A 14761-nucleotide genomic window follows, 5' to 3' on the forward strand; every position below is an offset into this window, starting at 1 on the left:
ATCATAGTACATACTATAAATTAATTTTCCAATAATAATATAGTTCAGTGTTCATATATTATCTCATTTTCCTCATCTTCTCTAGACCTCTCTTTACCAGATAAACCCTAGTTCTAGGGTTAGGGTTTTAGCCTACTAATTCTTCTTCTTTCTTCTACTATTACTACTACTAATACTACTGTTCTTCCTCTTTACTTAGTTTCATTTTTGGGTGTTGAGTTTTTTTGAATCTGAGAGTTTTAGTAGCAATGGATCTACGGAAGCGAAGCAGAAATGAAGGTGGTGCGAACTTCAATGGAGGATTTAAGAAGTCTAAGCCAGGTTTATACAATTTATGCATTTTTTTTAGTTGCTTAAATACTTGTCAGATCAGATCTACTTTTGTTTTCAATTTTTATGATTAGTATGTGATTTGTTTTGAGCTGTGGATCTATTGGAAAGAGTTTCTTTGTATAATTGTGGGATTATATTGGCTTTATTGTTGTTGTTGTTGGTTGGAATTTTGAACTGTTGTTTTATCGTTATTGTTGACAGTATGTTTGTATATCTACGAGGTAGTGGTAAGGTATGCGTATGCTTGTGTGATTACATTTGGTATTTTGTTGTTGTTGTTGGTTGGGATTTGAACTGTTGTCTTATCGTTGTTGTTGACAGTATGTTTGTATATGTACGAGGTAGGGGTAAGGTATGCGTATACTTGTGGGATTATATGGGCTTTGTTGTTATTGTTGTTGGTTGAGATTTTGAACTGTTGTTTTATCGTTATTGTTGGCAGTATGTTTGTATATCTACAAGGTAGTGGTAAGGTATGTGTATGCTTGTGTGATTACATTTGGTATGTTGTTGTTGGTTGGGATTTTGAACTGTTGTTTTATCTTTATCGTTAACAGTTTCTCTATATCTACAAGGTAGAATGTCCTATCTCTCTCTTCAACGCTTTAAAACGAGCTAGAAGGTTTCTCTTAAAGCAGAAAAATAGGAGTTCTAGTAGTTTCAGCTATTCGATTCGAATGAGTGCCCTCACTTCCTTTCCTTACTACGATATGCCCAAAAAAAAAGAAAAAGAAAGTGCAACATATCAAAGAGCGATGACACAAATTATCAGTGACCTCCTACATAACATATGCAAGCCTTACGTGGACGATTTGGTAGTCTTTTCAAAAGAAAGAACCGACCACATCGAAAATTTACGCAAGGTCTTCGAAAGGTTAAGAAAACATCAATTGAAGATGGTAAGGGTTGTGTGATTACATTTGGTATGTTGTTGTTGTTGGCTGGGATTTTGAACTGTTGTTTATGGTTATTGTTAACAGTTTTGCAATATCTACGAGGTAGTGGTAAGGCCTGTGTATGTTTGTGTGATTACATTTGGTATGATGTTGTTGTTGGTTGGGATTTTGAGCTGTTGTTTTATTGTTATTGTTAACGGTTTCTGTATGTCTACAAGGTAGTGCTAAGGTTTGTGTATGCTTGTATTTTTACATTTGGTATGTTGCTGTTGTTGTTTGGGATTTTGAACTGTTGTTTATCGTTATTGTTAACAGTTTCTGTATATATACGAGGTAATGGTAAAGTTTGTGTATGCTTGTGTGATTACATTTGGTATGTTGTTGTTGTTGTTGTTGGTTGGCATTTTGAACTGAGGATTACATTTGGTATGTTGTTGTCGTCGTTGGTTGGGATTTTGAGCTGATGTTTTATCGGTATTGTTGTGAGATTTCGATTTGTTGGAGGAATACTTTTTGCATTATGTGCGCTGTTCGTTTATGTTGAAGGGGAGCCTTGGAGTAGCTTGTAAAGTTGCTGCCATGTGACTTGGAGTTTATGGGTTCTAGCCGTGGAGACAACCTCTTGTAGAAATGCAGGGCAAGGCTGCGTACAATAAACCCTTGTGGTTTGGCCCTTCCTCGGACCACTGTGAGCTTTAGGGCACCTGGTTGCCCTTTTTCTAGAGCTGCTGTTGTTTGACTAGGAGTTCATGGCCCTTTTTATGTCTCATGTATTAGAGGCGAGAGAAAAGGAATGTTGTGTTGGTTGAAGTAATTTTGAATCTTAGAAAATACTTCCCTAAATAAATAAAGAAGCATTAAATTTATGTTTAGGAGGACGAACAGAGGCTTGCATAAATCATAAAAAGGGGAAAGAATAATTTAAAGAGTTAGACTTGTTGTCTAACTACTTCCTCCATTCCAAAATAGGTCACGTTTCGCTTCTTGAGGGTCAATTTAACTAATTCTCTAGGCTAAATTAGATTAGATTAATTCAATAATTTTATAATTAAAATTTAAAATATATATGTTCAAAAACTATGCAGAAAGTACTATAAGTTGCAATTTTTTCTCATCAAAATGATGAAAAAATGCATCTTAAGATGTTGGTCAAAGGTCATATCATTTGGCTTTCAATGTGATGAGTAAAAAAGAACGATGTGACAAGTAAAAAGGAACGGAGGGAACATAGAAATCTTTAAAGTTTTATCTAGGGGGAAAGAGTATACAAAACCTAAAAGACTCTAAATTGATAGTGTAATGTAGCTTTAGTTACTTTGATGATGAGGGAGCATCTTACAGAATGTAAGTTAAACAACAACAACATACGTGGGATAAGGTAAACTAAACTCTCTCATATAATATTGAGATTCTAAGTTTCTGAGTTATAGTTGAATTTAGTCCTTTTCAATATTAATAAAGTATATAATATCTTTAATTTTTTGTCCAGCATCAATTTAAAAACTAACTAAATTTCTAACTCGTAAAAATTAATTAATTTGGTGCAACAGAAATGGACTCCTTATCAGGTGTAGGAAGCAAAACGAAGCCATGCACGAAGTTTTTCAGGTTCAAATCTTTCCCAACCTAATTTGACATTTTGAACTTTAATTTATTGTGGACTTTTAATTGGTATCAAGTGCAAGATCCAAACTTTAACTATTCTCCTGTTGTGAAAAGCATATTTAATTGCCCTCCAGGCTGATGAATTCTCAGAATATGCTCTAATAGTTTAATGATGAGACAGATCTGATAAACTATATATACAGAGATAAATATTTATCAGCTGTAATACTTACTCGGAGGAGAGGGAAACTCTAATATATTATTGCAACACCTCCAAAGTTTCTGCCTACTATGTACGCAATGCCTTCTTCCAAGCCTTTTAATAATATGTTTCAAACAGGTATGTAATTCATTTTTTACTGAGATGTAGTGTAAAGCTACTCAGAGTTGGTAAAATTCAAGTAAAGGTATTTATTTAATGTCTCTAATAGTCGAATCTCAGTTTTCTGTGTCTACAAGTTAGTGAACTACTTAAAAAGTTTCGAGTTGTGAAATGTGACACTCAAGACACCTTGGGGACACACTGCCATTTGATGCCTTACATTACAAGTACATGCCCTTTCCTTTCTGAAAAAGGTTGGGTTTAGGCGATGCCCTTTTTCTTCAGTCCAGAAGGGCTGATTGGGTGCTGAGATTTCGTCCTTGTTATGCTATTCAATTGCATGAAAGAAAGTTATTTGTAATGTAAACTTTTTAAATCAATGCAGTCTTAGCTAAGAATAGAACATGGTTCTAGGAAATGATTGAATATGGTTAATCAAGAGGCTTAGTTGTTGTTGGTACACTTGTATTAGGTTTAGTGTTCATAAGTTTTGTTTTATCTTGGTTAGGGATTTCTATGTTCTATGCAGGGTAGGAGTAAGATTCGAAGGAATAGTCTTAGAGAACCCGTAGTTGTCTTAAAATTTATTAGATTGTGGTGAAATAGGCCAAAAGAAAGCAAAGGGACCCGACTGATTCAGTCAACTTCAACCTGTTTTGATTACAATATGTTTTATTTATTCAATTGTTCCTCAATATTGGTCAAGTGAGTATTTTATATGTCCTTTGTCTTGGATGAGTAACAGGGAAAGCTAAGCGTTCTCTTCATTTTTTGACTTTTTGGAACATCATTTGTTTCAAATGTTGTTTTGTGTTGGTCCAAATGAATATTTTGCTGGTTATATTTTCATTGGAGATTGGCTTGGGTACAATGGATATAGTTCTCATGGAGTCTTCTTGGTGATTGGAATCCAGGAAGTCAACAACCCTATTTTTTGCAGCTCTGTTGTATGTGTATATTGGTTGCAGTTATCCACTATTGTTAACGCACTTGAGTGCAACTTAAGTCCTCACCCTTTTTGGTTCGGTGGGATGGCTTTTCCTTGTTTTTAGAATATGGTTCAGATGATATCCTCATTCGCATGGGTATACTTGTCCCATTATGTTGAACTGACAGTATCTGCTTGCAGAATTATACCTGTGTGCTAATTGAGATGGGAAATATGTTTTGTAGCTTGTTTTGGAGTTGATCTTTTTTATTTGTTTTTACACAGCACTGCGGGTTGTCCATTTGGTGAGAGCTGCCATTTCCTTCACTATGTTCCTGGTGGCTATAATGCAGTGGCCCAGATGATGAATTTAGGACCAGCTCCAGCATCACGAAATGCTCCTGCACCACCCATGGCCAATGGAAATGCTCCTGCTGTGAAAACCAAACTTTGCAACAAATTCAACACAGCTGAGGGATGCAAATTTGGAGACAAATGCAATTTCGCTCATGGGGAGTGGGAAATTGGCAAGCCTATTGTGCCATCACAGGAGGATCCACGTGCCATGGGGGTTGGTCCTATTCCTGGTCGTTTTGGTGCTGGGCGTATGGAGCCTCCTGTTTCTGGACATGCTGCTAGCTTTGGTACCTCAGCAACTGCAAAGATCAGTGTGGATGCATCTCTTGCTGGAGCAATCATTGGGAAGGGAGGTGTGCATTCTAAGCAGATTTGTCGACAGACCGGAGCCAAGTTGGCAATCCGGGATCATGAAGCAGATGCAAGTCTCAAAAACATTGAACTAGAGGGTACCTTTGAACAAATTTCGCAGGCTAGTGCTATGGTAAGAGAGTTGATCAGCAGCCTCGGTCCAGTAGGTGGTGGTCCAGGAAGAGCTCCGACAGGTCCTGGTGGCCATGGAAGAGCTCCAACAGGTCCAGGCGGCCCTCCTCCTTCTATGAGCAATTACAAGACGAAGCTCTGTGAGAATTTCACTAAAGGGTCTTGCACTTTTGGAGAACGGTGCCACTTTGCCCACGGGGCTGCTGAAATGCGCAAAACCGGAGTGTGACTTTAAGAAGGCAGCGTCTTCCCGTGTTACGTTGCCTATGCTCATGCTTGGTAAAGGCTGAAACATTGTATATCTCAATTTTGAGTATTATCTAGGCATGATTTGGATATCTTATTAATAGGACGACTAGTTCTGGTTTTTTTGAGTTGTGTTAGATGTTTGTTAGCTCTGTTTCCTCTTTATGTTAAATTTACAGTTCCTTCAATATTTTGTGGTTTTGATTGTTTTGCCTGAAGGATGTAGCTTTAATATCATAGATTGCTATGGTCTTGGCTTCTTGGGATGAATTGTTTTCACCATTTAGGGCTCGTTTGGTACAAGAGATGAGGGATAATTGATTTCGTGATTAATTTTCGGCTGAACTTATTCCATGTTTGCTTGGGATAAATGAATGATAAACTCATTTGGAGATTAGTTATCTCACCTGGGATCGGTAGTGTTACAGAGCAAAATTGAGACTTGTTTTCAACCAAACGGCCCATTAGTGTCACAGAGCAAAATTGATATATACTTTTGCCTAGCAATTGAAATTGATTTGCATTAAAAGTTGGTCATGTTACACTAATTTCCATTTATTGAAACGTATAATAACCAGAAAAAATGTTCTTAATCTGTATTAACTTACACGATTAACATTTTTAAAAAACACAAAACAACATGAAGAAGGGAGGCACCTAAAATGTAAGTGCCATTAAGGAACATGGGCTTCAGAAGCCAAATATTTCTATCTCTTATGATCGTGGATTAAGATCACAAATCTTTCTATTTATTGGGTTCTAACCGGCGAATTTCCTACCTAAGACGCGGGTTAAAACTATTGCATTTTGTCGAACCTGTGTCTAACTATAGTTACCACCAGTGCCATAGCCCGGGTTAACCCCACCACCTACATGGGTGTTATGAGTCCCAGTGCCTATTCCATCAGTCACTTGACCCATTGGCTCACCAGTCTCAGTGTTTGAATAATATGACCTGCCTGTGCCCGTGCCATAGCTCGGGGCTATTCCATCAGTCACCTGACCCATTGGCTCACCAGTCCCAGTGTTTGAATAATGTTGCCTGCCTGCGCCCGTGCCATAGCCCGGGTTAACCCCACCACCTACATGGGTGTTGTGAGTCACAGTGCCTATTCCATCAGTCACATGACCCATTGGCTCACCAGTCCCAATGTTTGAATAATGTGGCCTGCCTGTGCCCGAGTCGGCGCCGTGGCGGAGAGCAGCATTGCGGTCTTGAGTTACCTGCTTGTTCATCTCTGCTTCATAGATCCTTTCTTGTTTCTTCTCTGTGGCCATCTCTTTTTCTGTTGTCTCATGGGCTTTCATCTTATCCACCTATTTGAATATGCAACAACAACAAAAAATTATACTCAAAAAAAAAACTAGTGTCTTGACGATATGAACCGTGAGTCTAGTTTGCGTGCACTTCGATTATATTTTTAGGTAGATAAGGTGCATGCTCTCTTTCAAGTATCCATCAATTCCACCATCAAAGCTTAATTAACTATCGTTATTTTATCTCAGTTAGAATTTGAACCATCATCTACTAATTTTACGTCCGTGGATGAGTGAGTTTGCTTATATTGGCTTGGGAATCCTTTTCTCACAAGCTAACTTTTGCGATTAAGTTAGGTCCAAAATTCATTTCATGAAATATAAGATCAATTTCCTTTTATGATATTAGAACACGACTCGTCTCAATTATTGGTCATCGATCTATGATGACCACTCGTTCAATTATTGGGCACGTATTATATGTCCGGGCCTTTGCGTGAGGTGGGATATTTAAAGAGTCGCATAGAACGTCCAAAGGCAGGTTCGATCTACTTATATGGACTTAGATATTCAACCTTCATCTAGTTCCTACTTATCTTTCCACCACAACGATTGTTGGTTAATTCTATGTGCTTAGAAAATAATTAGTATAAATATATTTTTTAAAATAATTAACTATATATAGTATTGATCTAAGATTATATATGAATGGAAAAAAAGAACCTTTTCTTGTACGGTAGCTTTGGTTTTTTCCATGCCAGATTTTGCAGAAGCAGCCACATTTGATGCTTTTTCCTTCAAGGATTGCATTTTTGCACTCTAATTAATTTACTTTGTTATAATTCTATATATAGTTTCTACATATGTATGAATACAGTCAATTCTATATATTTATAATATTTTCTTGACGGGTAACAACATGACACGTGTCCAGTTTAGAATAAAATATATATCGTAATCTTAGGAAAATGTCTGAAGTATACTCTTTTATGATGAGATTTTCTTGCGAAAATTTGGAACTTTTGTTACCTAAAATTAGAGGTGACAATTGAACGAGCTGGGATCGAATTTGAAGGGTCGAAATGAATTAGATTAATATAGGTATCATAATTCAATACACGTGAAGTTTGCTTGAGTGGATATAAATTAAATTGAGATATGATAAATAACAAATTATAGTCCAAATTCGCTCGAGAATGTCGAAATCAATTTACTAAAAAGTTTAAAATATAAAAAGAAAGTATATATTATTTTTAAAGTAGAACCATCCTAATTTTAAAATTATCTTATTCTAATTAATTGATTCATTTCTAATATGTTTTTGTCTATTTTGAGTTAAGTTATATTTTGATCTAGAAAACCTCACATTACAACCCCACAAATATTCACATAAAACTTACACGGTGTATACACTAAGCCAATATATGCATATCATGTGTTTGAATTTAAAATTTATGTTACTTAATCATGATTAATTAATATTTATTTTACTTAATTTAATTACTTAACTATGATAAAAAACATTAGTTTGATGTATACACCGGATGCGTGTAAGTTTTTATTCAAATATTCACCAATTATTTTAGAACATAAGTTTTAAGAGTTTTTTATTTTCTTAATATTAACTACCGTATCAAATCAAATAATGCCACATAAAATAAGACGAGGAAAAATGTTAATTTGAATTCAGTATAAAAGCCAACACCTATACATAAGTGGAATCACTACAACCCTTCTATACATACGAAACAAATTGAAATGCCAAATACATACATGCAAACAGTCATTATTTTTTCTAAAAAGTGGTATTATGCCACTTAAAAAATCCAATAAAATAGATTGGTGCACTAAGCTCAAGCTCTACTAGGAGGTTCAACATTTAATATATATATATATATATAAAATAATTTTAATCATGTATATATAACATAATTTTCCGTCGAAAGGAATTCGGATGAACCCTGATTATAGTGTAGATCCGTCACTGCGAGCAAGGGCGGAACTACACTTACAATAGGGTTCATTCAAATCCTCTTTAACGGAAAATTATATTATATATACATGGCTAAAATTAATTTTTATGTATATATAGTAGATGTCAAATCCCCTTTAGTTAGTTTGACCCCCTTGATAAAATTCCTGACTCCGCCACTGACCTGGAGACCCCAAGTGCTCTACCTCGAGTAGACCATATTGATTCTAAAGTATTATACTTTTCAACATGATAGGCGGTTTCATGACCATATTATACTTTACTCTATTTGTAAAATATGACTTTTGTTTGAGGGGTTACGAGATTTCTTTCAATATTAATGTTTCAATTTATGTGCTATAATTTGGTTCAATAAAGAAAAATTCTCCTTTTGTTTATATATATATACACAATTTGATTTGATTCAGATAAAGTAAATTACAAGACAGGAGTTTTTTTAAAGAAGTTTGATTGTGATGGTATAGGTGCCCGGTTCCATAACATTTTTATGATTATAGAATATGTTTACTTCAATATAGTTTGATTCAATAAAAGAAATTCCCATTTCAATTCATGTATTTATATAATTTGATTTGATTCTGATAGTAACTATAAAAATATTCTTGAACTTGTGATATTAGAAGAGGCATAAAGTTTTTATGGTTATAAAATATATTTATTCGTGTTTAAAATCCAAACTAATCTTGAACTTATGATGTAGGCAGAATTACCCCTACATGTGAAGATATAATAAAGTTGTTTCTCTAACAAATCATTCTACTCAAATAATTAAAACATACATAGACAATGAAAAAGAAAAGTAAAGTAACTATAATAGCCAAAAAATCATGTTGAAAATAATTTAAAAACTTAATGTGATAAATCATGTTGAATCATTGCTCCATATAGTGTATAAAATTTCAAATTAATTTGCATTAATTGACTTAATTAGTTTGCATTTCTTGAAACACATATAATAATCAGAACCAAATGGCTCTTTAATTCTATCTATTACATAATAACCCTAAAAACCTAACATGAACCACCTAAATGAAGTTTCATTAGGCAACATTGGCTTCAAAAGCAAACTATTTCTAACTAGTCACACATCTTTCAAATAGATGTCTCTCTTCTAAAGACACTGAATTTTATCAAACTCTTAATTTACTTTTTATTGCGACTCCAATCAGGGGGCGGACAGAGCACCCACTGCACTCGACGCGAAATTGATAAAATTACATAAAAAATATATAAAAATAAATATATAATATATAAAAATACCCACTAAACAAAAGGTTCGTTGAGTGCATTGATATTTATGTTTGACTTTAAGATTTTCCAATAGAAGGATGTCCTTGGTTTGAACTTCAAGAGGTAATTTTTTTTTTTTAAATTTTTAAATTTTTTAAACACTCACTATCCTTAAATTCTGAATCCGCCACTGACTCCAACCCTAACCTAACTATAGTTACCACCGGTGCCATAGCCCTGATTAATCCCACCACCAACACGAGTGTTATGAGCAGTAGATGCCCTTTGAGTCCCCGTGGCTGTTCTGATGGGGTGTGACTGTGACTGAACCACCCCATCAGTCACTTGACCCATGGGCTCACCAGTGCCATGGTCTGGTAAGGCTGACATCTGGTGTAGCCCAGTTGAGTGTCCAGTAGGCCCCGTAGTCGTGTTTGAATAATGTGGCCTGCCTTGAGTCGCCTGTTTGTTCATCTCTGCTTCATTGATCCTTTCTTCTTTCTTCTCTGTTGCCATCTCTTTCTCTGTTGGATTTTTGGCTGTCATCCTCTCCACCTATTTGAATGTGCAATCAAAAAAAAATAAAAAATTAGTGTCATGACTCTAATACTTAGGTGAATATCCAACATCTTTTTTTGCCAAACACATCGACAGACTCCTCAACTCGACACGATCTTTTACTTTGAACTCCTCAACTCGACACGATTTTTCACTTTGAAAGATAAAGTAAGGATCTTTCACTTTGAAAGATAAAATGAACGTTGTTTATTTTAAACACCTTAAATAACTGTACACTAACTGTACACCGTGTCCTTTCCTTCCGTTGGCATGAAAAAGTAAGTGTAGAACACTACTCGATACGATCTACTACTCGATATGATCTTTTACTTTGAAAGATAAAAGTGAACGTTGTTTATTTTAAACAACTAAAATAACTGTACACTGTGACACTTTCCTTTTGTTGGCATGAAAAAGTGAGTGTAGAACACTCGCTTTTGAACGAGTGACAAACATTTCTTCCACTGGCATGACAAAGTGACTCGCGTTTGAACGAGTGACAACATTATTTTAGCTTATTTTCATTTAATTTTATCTATTTTTTTTTCATTTAAAATAATTTGGCACAAATCAATTGACCGTCTAGTCCATGTAGCAAGTGCAACGCATGGATCCGAGCTGGTACAAAAAGGTGTCAAAGTGACACAGTCTATAACGTGTCACTTTATGACTATTTTAGGTGCTTAATGAACAACGTTCACTTTAAATGCGGAAACAAAAAATCTTGCCAAGAAGAATCTTGTCGACTTGAGTATCCAACCTGTCGATGTGTTTGAATTTTTTTTTTTTTAAAAATGACATGACACTTCAACGATTGCATTTTTACACAAATTCTTCTTCTTTATATATGATATAAAGTTTCTTTATACTTGATTTATGCAAGTAACGCTATGTTTGGGCAATATAAATACATGTTTGGCTAATGTCTAACTATATGACACGTGTCCAATTTTTGCCTCTTGTCATCAGTCTTTGCTACTATATTTTAACATGTGTCAAGTACGTCGCACTTTTTAGGATGAGGTTTCTTTTGCAAAAATTGAAAATTTTTATTGCTTTTTTGTTATTATCTTTTTTCGTTTCTTCTTACTAAGATTCTTATATTAAATATAAATATTTTATTTTACTATCTATTTTATAAAACAAGACAATTTTGTCATTTGTTTCTTATATTATTATTAATATTAAATAACTATAAAAAATAAAATACAAATATTTTCTTAGTGTTACCCTTCAACACTTTTATCGACTCAAATCATGTATCACTTCTCATCATCAAATAGTCTATGCATGTCTTTATTATCTCTGCCAGATGTAAATAGACATTAAAGATATTAAAGTCAACGTATAATAACTTGATTGTCTGGTTGTTTAAATGTTGTTAATGAAAATAGTAATTTAATATTTTATATATTTTGGTGCTTTTTACTTTTAAATCGATTCACCGTCTACATGCCCTTTACATCCCATCATTCTAAAGAACACTTGCCCACCCCCCGTCTTACCGCGACTGCTGGCACGAAGTTAGCGGGACTTCACATTATTATATAAATCGTAAATATCTTTCTAAAATGTATGTATGTATTTGATGTTGTCAAACGTATTTCTAGAACAAGGATGGTGAAAAGGGGTGCTTGATATACCATTAGATTGAATCTATTATCACTGACAGACGAAAATCATGTGTAATTATTTGTCGCTAAGTCATGACTTTTCTTATGGTTAGAAACATACACTACTGCAATTTTTTTTATTGAGGTAGATGTTGGAGTCTCACATCGGTGGATTAAAGGATCTTAATCTCCTTATATGATCTTGGATAATCCTCCCCTCTTGAGCTAGCTTTTGAGATTGAGTTAGGCCCAAGGTCCATTTCTTTATCATAGTATCAGATCAGATCCTCCTCCCCTTTTGAGGTTGAGTTAGGCCCAAGGTCATTTCTTTATCAGTAGATGTATGTGTATTAATCACTAATTTATTTGCAAAAACTGTTCCAAAATAGTTAAAAGAATTATTATATTGTATTTCATAATTTGAGACTAATATTGTGAAAGAGTTAAAATGAAAGAGAAGTATTTTAAGTCCTTAACTTACTCAATTCAATATGAAAGAGGATAATTTTACCTTGAAGAACGAATTCTTACGAATGGACGTTAAGACAACTTTTTGTTGAATTGTAATTATTATTTATCTTATAAAGGTTCAAATCACCAAGAAGCGAGGAAACGAAAAATAAAAAAAGATTTTTTTCTTCTTTTTATCAAAATATAATGAGAAAAAAAGAAAAAACTAGGATCAATTAAATCTCTTTAAAAAAAATAAGATATTTATATCATAAATTTATTTTTTATTTTACAAATTCTGTGCATTTATATCATAAATTTATTATTTATTTTACCATGAGATATTTTGCATGCTCATGCATAATTATTATTTGAATGGATCAAATTAGGAAGTTCTTTGGATATATGTCCTATTATATTTTCTTATTAGTGATACACTAATTGAAGAATAATAATTGCCCAACTATATCGTAAAAGATACTCTATTTTAATTTGATATAAAAAATTTAATCTCTTTTAAAGAAGTTGAGAAAGAAAAAGAATCATTATTTTTAAAATAAACTAAAAAAATATAAGATAGACAAATTAAAACGTATAAAAACCTTATTTCAAGTACTTCTATAGTTTTCAGGTAAACTTAAAAATGCTTCTTGATTTTACATTAAAATAATAAAAATAAATTAATAAGTTCAAATTCCTAGCTTAATCCAGAACTACAAGCTTCAACAACTTGGCCATTAACAAAATGCAAAACGTAAACTTCATTGCACCATGGATCTACACAAAAAAAAAACAGATATGAGAGGAGTCACTTTTATTTATTTAATTTGGTGTCATCATAAAAGCCAACACCCACACCCAAACAAGTGTGAATCCACAACCCTCCCCGTACAACAACATTCAACAACAGAAAAAAGACGACTAAGAGAGAACTCGATGTACTACGTTTTCGCTATATGTAAGATTCAAACAAGAATCAAACACTTTCGTACACCAAACCAAAAAAAAAACCCCATCAAATGTGAAAAAAACATCCCACACTAAAATAAAGCTAGCTTTATTTGGTCTAAAAAGTGGTATTGGTGCCTGTTCCAGTAGTCCCAGTGCCAGTGGCACCAATACCGGTGGTAGTTGTTCTTCCATGTTTTTCAGCTGCATGTTGTGCTTTGGCAGCTTGCTTGTCCATCTCTGCAGCTGCAACCCTGTCCTCTTTCTTCTCCGTCGCCATCTCTTTCTTCAATGGATCCCTTGTTGTCATCCTCTCTCCCTGTTCATGTCGGTATAGAAGAATTCATAACTTCAAAAATATTACAATAAGATCCAACATTAAAAATCTTGGCACATTAGGAATCTTAACATACATACACACACATATTTTAGATGACCTATTAAACTTAAAAGCTCCCTATATATACCATAAAGGGAGGTAATAAAATTATTAGTCCAAACAAATATAAAAAAAAATAGTCTGGTGCACTAAAAACTCTCGCTATACGCAAGATTCAAATTCAAAGAAGAACTCCACCACAAAAACGCAAAAATACATTATACGTAGTCTTACCTTATATTTATACAAAAATTATTTATTTCCTTATATTTGTACAAAAATTATTTATTTTCAAGACTTGAACCCATAAACTTCTTATTAATTACATGAGGACAACTTTACCTGTGTAGACAGGTATCTTCATTTATTAGCTCAAAGCCTCAAAACTATATGAAAAAACAGTTTTATATATCGCTCAATTGATTAATGAGACAAATATTTTTAAAAATAGATTCTTTTTAATTTAATAAGTTCTATTTAGTTATAAGTAGGAAAAACAATTGTCTTTTAAATACTAAATAGTTGCAAGAAATAAGTAAAAACAATTGAACTTACTAAAAATTGACCTACTTGAATTACAATTTTACATTTTAATCCATTTCAATCCAAATAATTTCAAGCGATTAGTAACTCAAACCCCTCCACTGATCTGACACCTCTGAACACACACGTACTACTTGAAAGAGTTGAACAATTAAGACAAAAGCTATGTTACTCGAACTCTCCAAAATATCCTTATTTTTAAGGATTAAAATTCGATACGGGTTCGATAAATATACCATTTCTGAAGGATATTTTGAAAAAGGATATTCTGAACGATCCAACATGAGTGTACCAAACATACTATCCTTCAAAAATAGTGTATTAAAAATCCAACATTAATGTCCCAAACATACTATCCTTCAAAAATAGTGTTAAGAATCCAACACAGGTGCGAAAAACATACCATATTTGTAAATGCAAGCTACTAGAGATAGTAACTTAGAGCCTCCTCTCTTTAAGAAATGGCAATGCAAGTTACTAGATATAGTTACTTAGAGCCAATTCAGATTGTAAAAGGTTTTTTTCGGTCGGTGTTAATATGGAGGAAAGGCACTCCACACCACCCCCCCTTTATGTAATTTTGATCATTAATCAACGAGGTAGGGGTCTATGCCTAACCC

At 33.8% G+C, this 14761-nt stretch overlaps 4 protein-coding genes and 1 long non-coding RNA gene across 5 annotated transcripts in view; 2 read left to right on the forward strand and 3 right to left on the reverse strand.

Annotated features, from left to right (window-relative positions):
* Positions 1–5388, forward strand: LOC107843946 (zinc finger CCCH domain-containing protein 14). The gene is made up of 3 exons (XM_016688391.2): positions 1–321; positions 2780–2837; positions 4370–5388. The coding sequence occupies exons 1-3, from the start codon at positions 249–251 to the stop codon at positions 5151–5153; spliced, it is 915 nt and encodes a 304-aa protein (XP_016543877.1). The 5' UTR covers positions 1–248; the 3' UTR covers positions 5154–5388.
* Positions 5389–5741: 353 nt separating this feature from the next.
* Positions 5742–7305, reverse strand: LOC107845177 (late embryogenesis abundant protein 46-like). Its single transcript, XM_016689427.2, has 2 exons — positions 7151–7305; positions 5742–6487 (listed from the first exon to the last, which is right to left on the reverse strand). The coding sequence occupies exons 1-2, from the start codon at positions 7235–7237 to the stop codon at positions 5993–5995; spliced, it is 582 nt and encodes a 193-aa protein (XP_016544913.1). The 5' UTR covers positions 7238–7305; the 3' UTR covers positions 5742–5992.
* Positions 7306–9844: 2539 nt separating this feature from the next.
* Positions 9845–11096, reverse strand: LOC107843948 (18 kDa seed maturation protein). The gene is made up of 2 exons (XM_016688393.2): positions 10969–11096; positions 9845–10205 (listed from the first exon to the last, which is right to left on the reverse strand). Exons 1-2 carry the CDS (start codon positions 11026–11028, stop codon positions 9858–9860), a joined length of 408 nt encoding a protein of 135 aa, XP_016543879.1. The 5' UTR covers positions 11029–11096; the 3' UTR covers positions 9845–9857.
* A 1974-nt stretch (positions 11097–13070) lies between these two features.
* LOC107843949 (protein LE25) overlaps positions 13071–14761 on the reverse strand; it is a 5504-nt gene continuing 3813 nt past the window's right edge. The window contains exon 2 of the mRNA XM_016688394.2: positions 13071–13538. Within this exon, the coding sequence (XP_016543880.2) occupies positions 13338–13538 (201 nt within the window). The 3' untranslated portion in view covers positions 13071–13337. The remainder of the gene's footprint in view (positions 13539–14761) is intronic.
* Positions 14546–14761, forward strand: part of LOC124887680 — a 3925-nt gene continuing 3709 nt past the window's right edge. Inside the window, exon 1 of the long non-coding RNA XR_007045525.1 lies at positions 14546–14740. This is a non-coding gene — a long non-coding RNA (uncharacterized LOC124887680). The remainder of the gene's footprint in view (positions 14741–14761) is intronic.

The sequence above is a fragment of the Capsicum annuum genome, chromosome 10 (genome assembly GCF_002878395.1).
Source record: "Capsicum annuum cultivar UCD-10X-F1 chromosome 10, UCD10Xv1.1, whole genome shotgun sequence".
NCBI classification, from domain to species: domain Eukaryota; kingdom Viridiplantae; phylum Streptophyta; class Magnoliopsida; order Solanales; family Solanaceae; genus Capsicum; species Capsicum annuum.

What these genes read in the sequence shown, in the direction of transcription:
- LOC107843946 (XM_016688391.2), top strand. Translation starts at nt 249, where the DNA reads ATGGATCTACGGAAGCGAAGCAGAAATGAAGGTGGTGCGAACTTCAAT. An exon ending in ATTTAAGAAGTCTAAGCCAG is followed by an intron (nt 322 to 2,779) that starts GTTTATACAATT and finishes TTGGTGCAACAG; the next exon opens with AAATGGACTCCTTATCAGGT. An exon ending in CCATGCACGAAGTTTTTCAG is followed by an intron (nt 2,838 to 4,369) that starts GTTCAAATCTTT and finishes GTTTTTACACAG; the next exon opens with CACTGCGGGTTGTCCATTTG.
- LOC107845177 (XM_016689427.2), bottom strand. Translation starts at nt 7,237, where the DNA reads ATGCAATCCTTGAAGGAAAAAGCATCAAATGTGGCTGCTTCTGCAAAA. An exon ending in AAGCTACCGTACAAGAAAAG is followed by an intron (nt 6,488 to 7,150) that starts GTTCTTTTTTTC and finishes ATATTCAAATAG; the next exon opens with GTGGATAAGATGAAAGCCCA.
- LOC107843948 (XM_016688393.2), bottom strand. Translation starts at nt 11,028, where the DNA reads ATGCAATCGTTGAAGTGTCATGTCATTTTTAAAAAAAAAAAAATTCAA. An exon ending in AAATTCAAACACATCGACAG is followed by an intron (nt 10,206 to 10,968) that starts GTTGGATACTCA and finishes ACATTCAAATAG; the next exon opens with GTGGAGAGGATGACAGCCAA.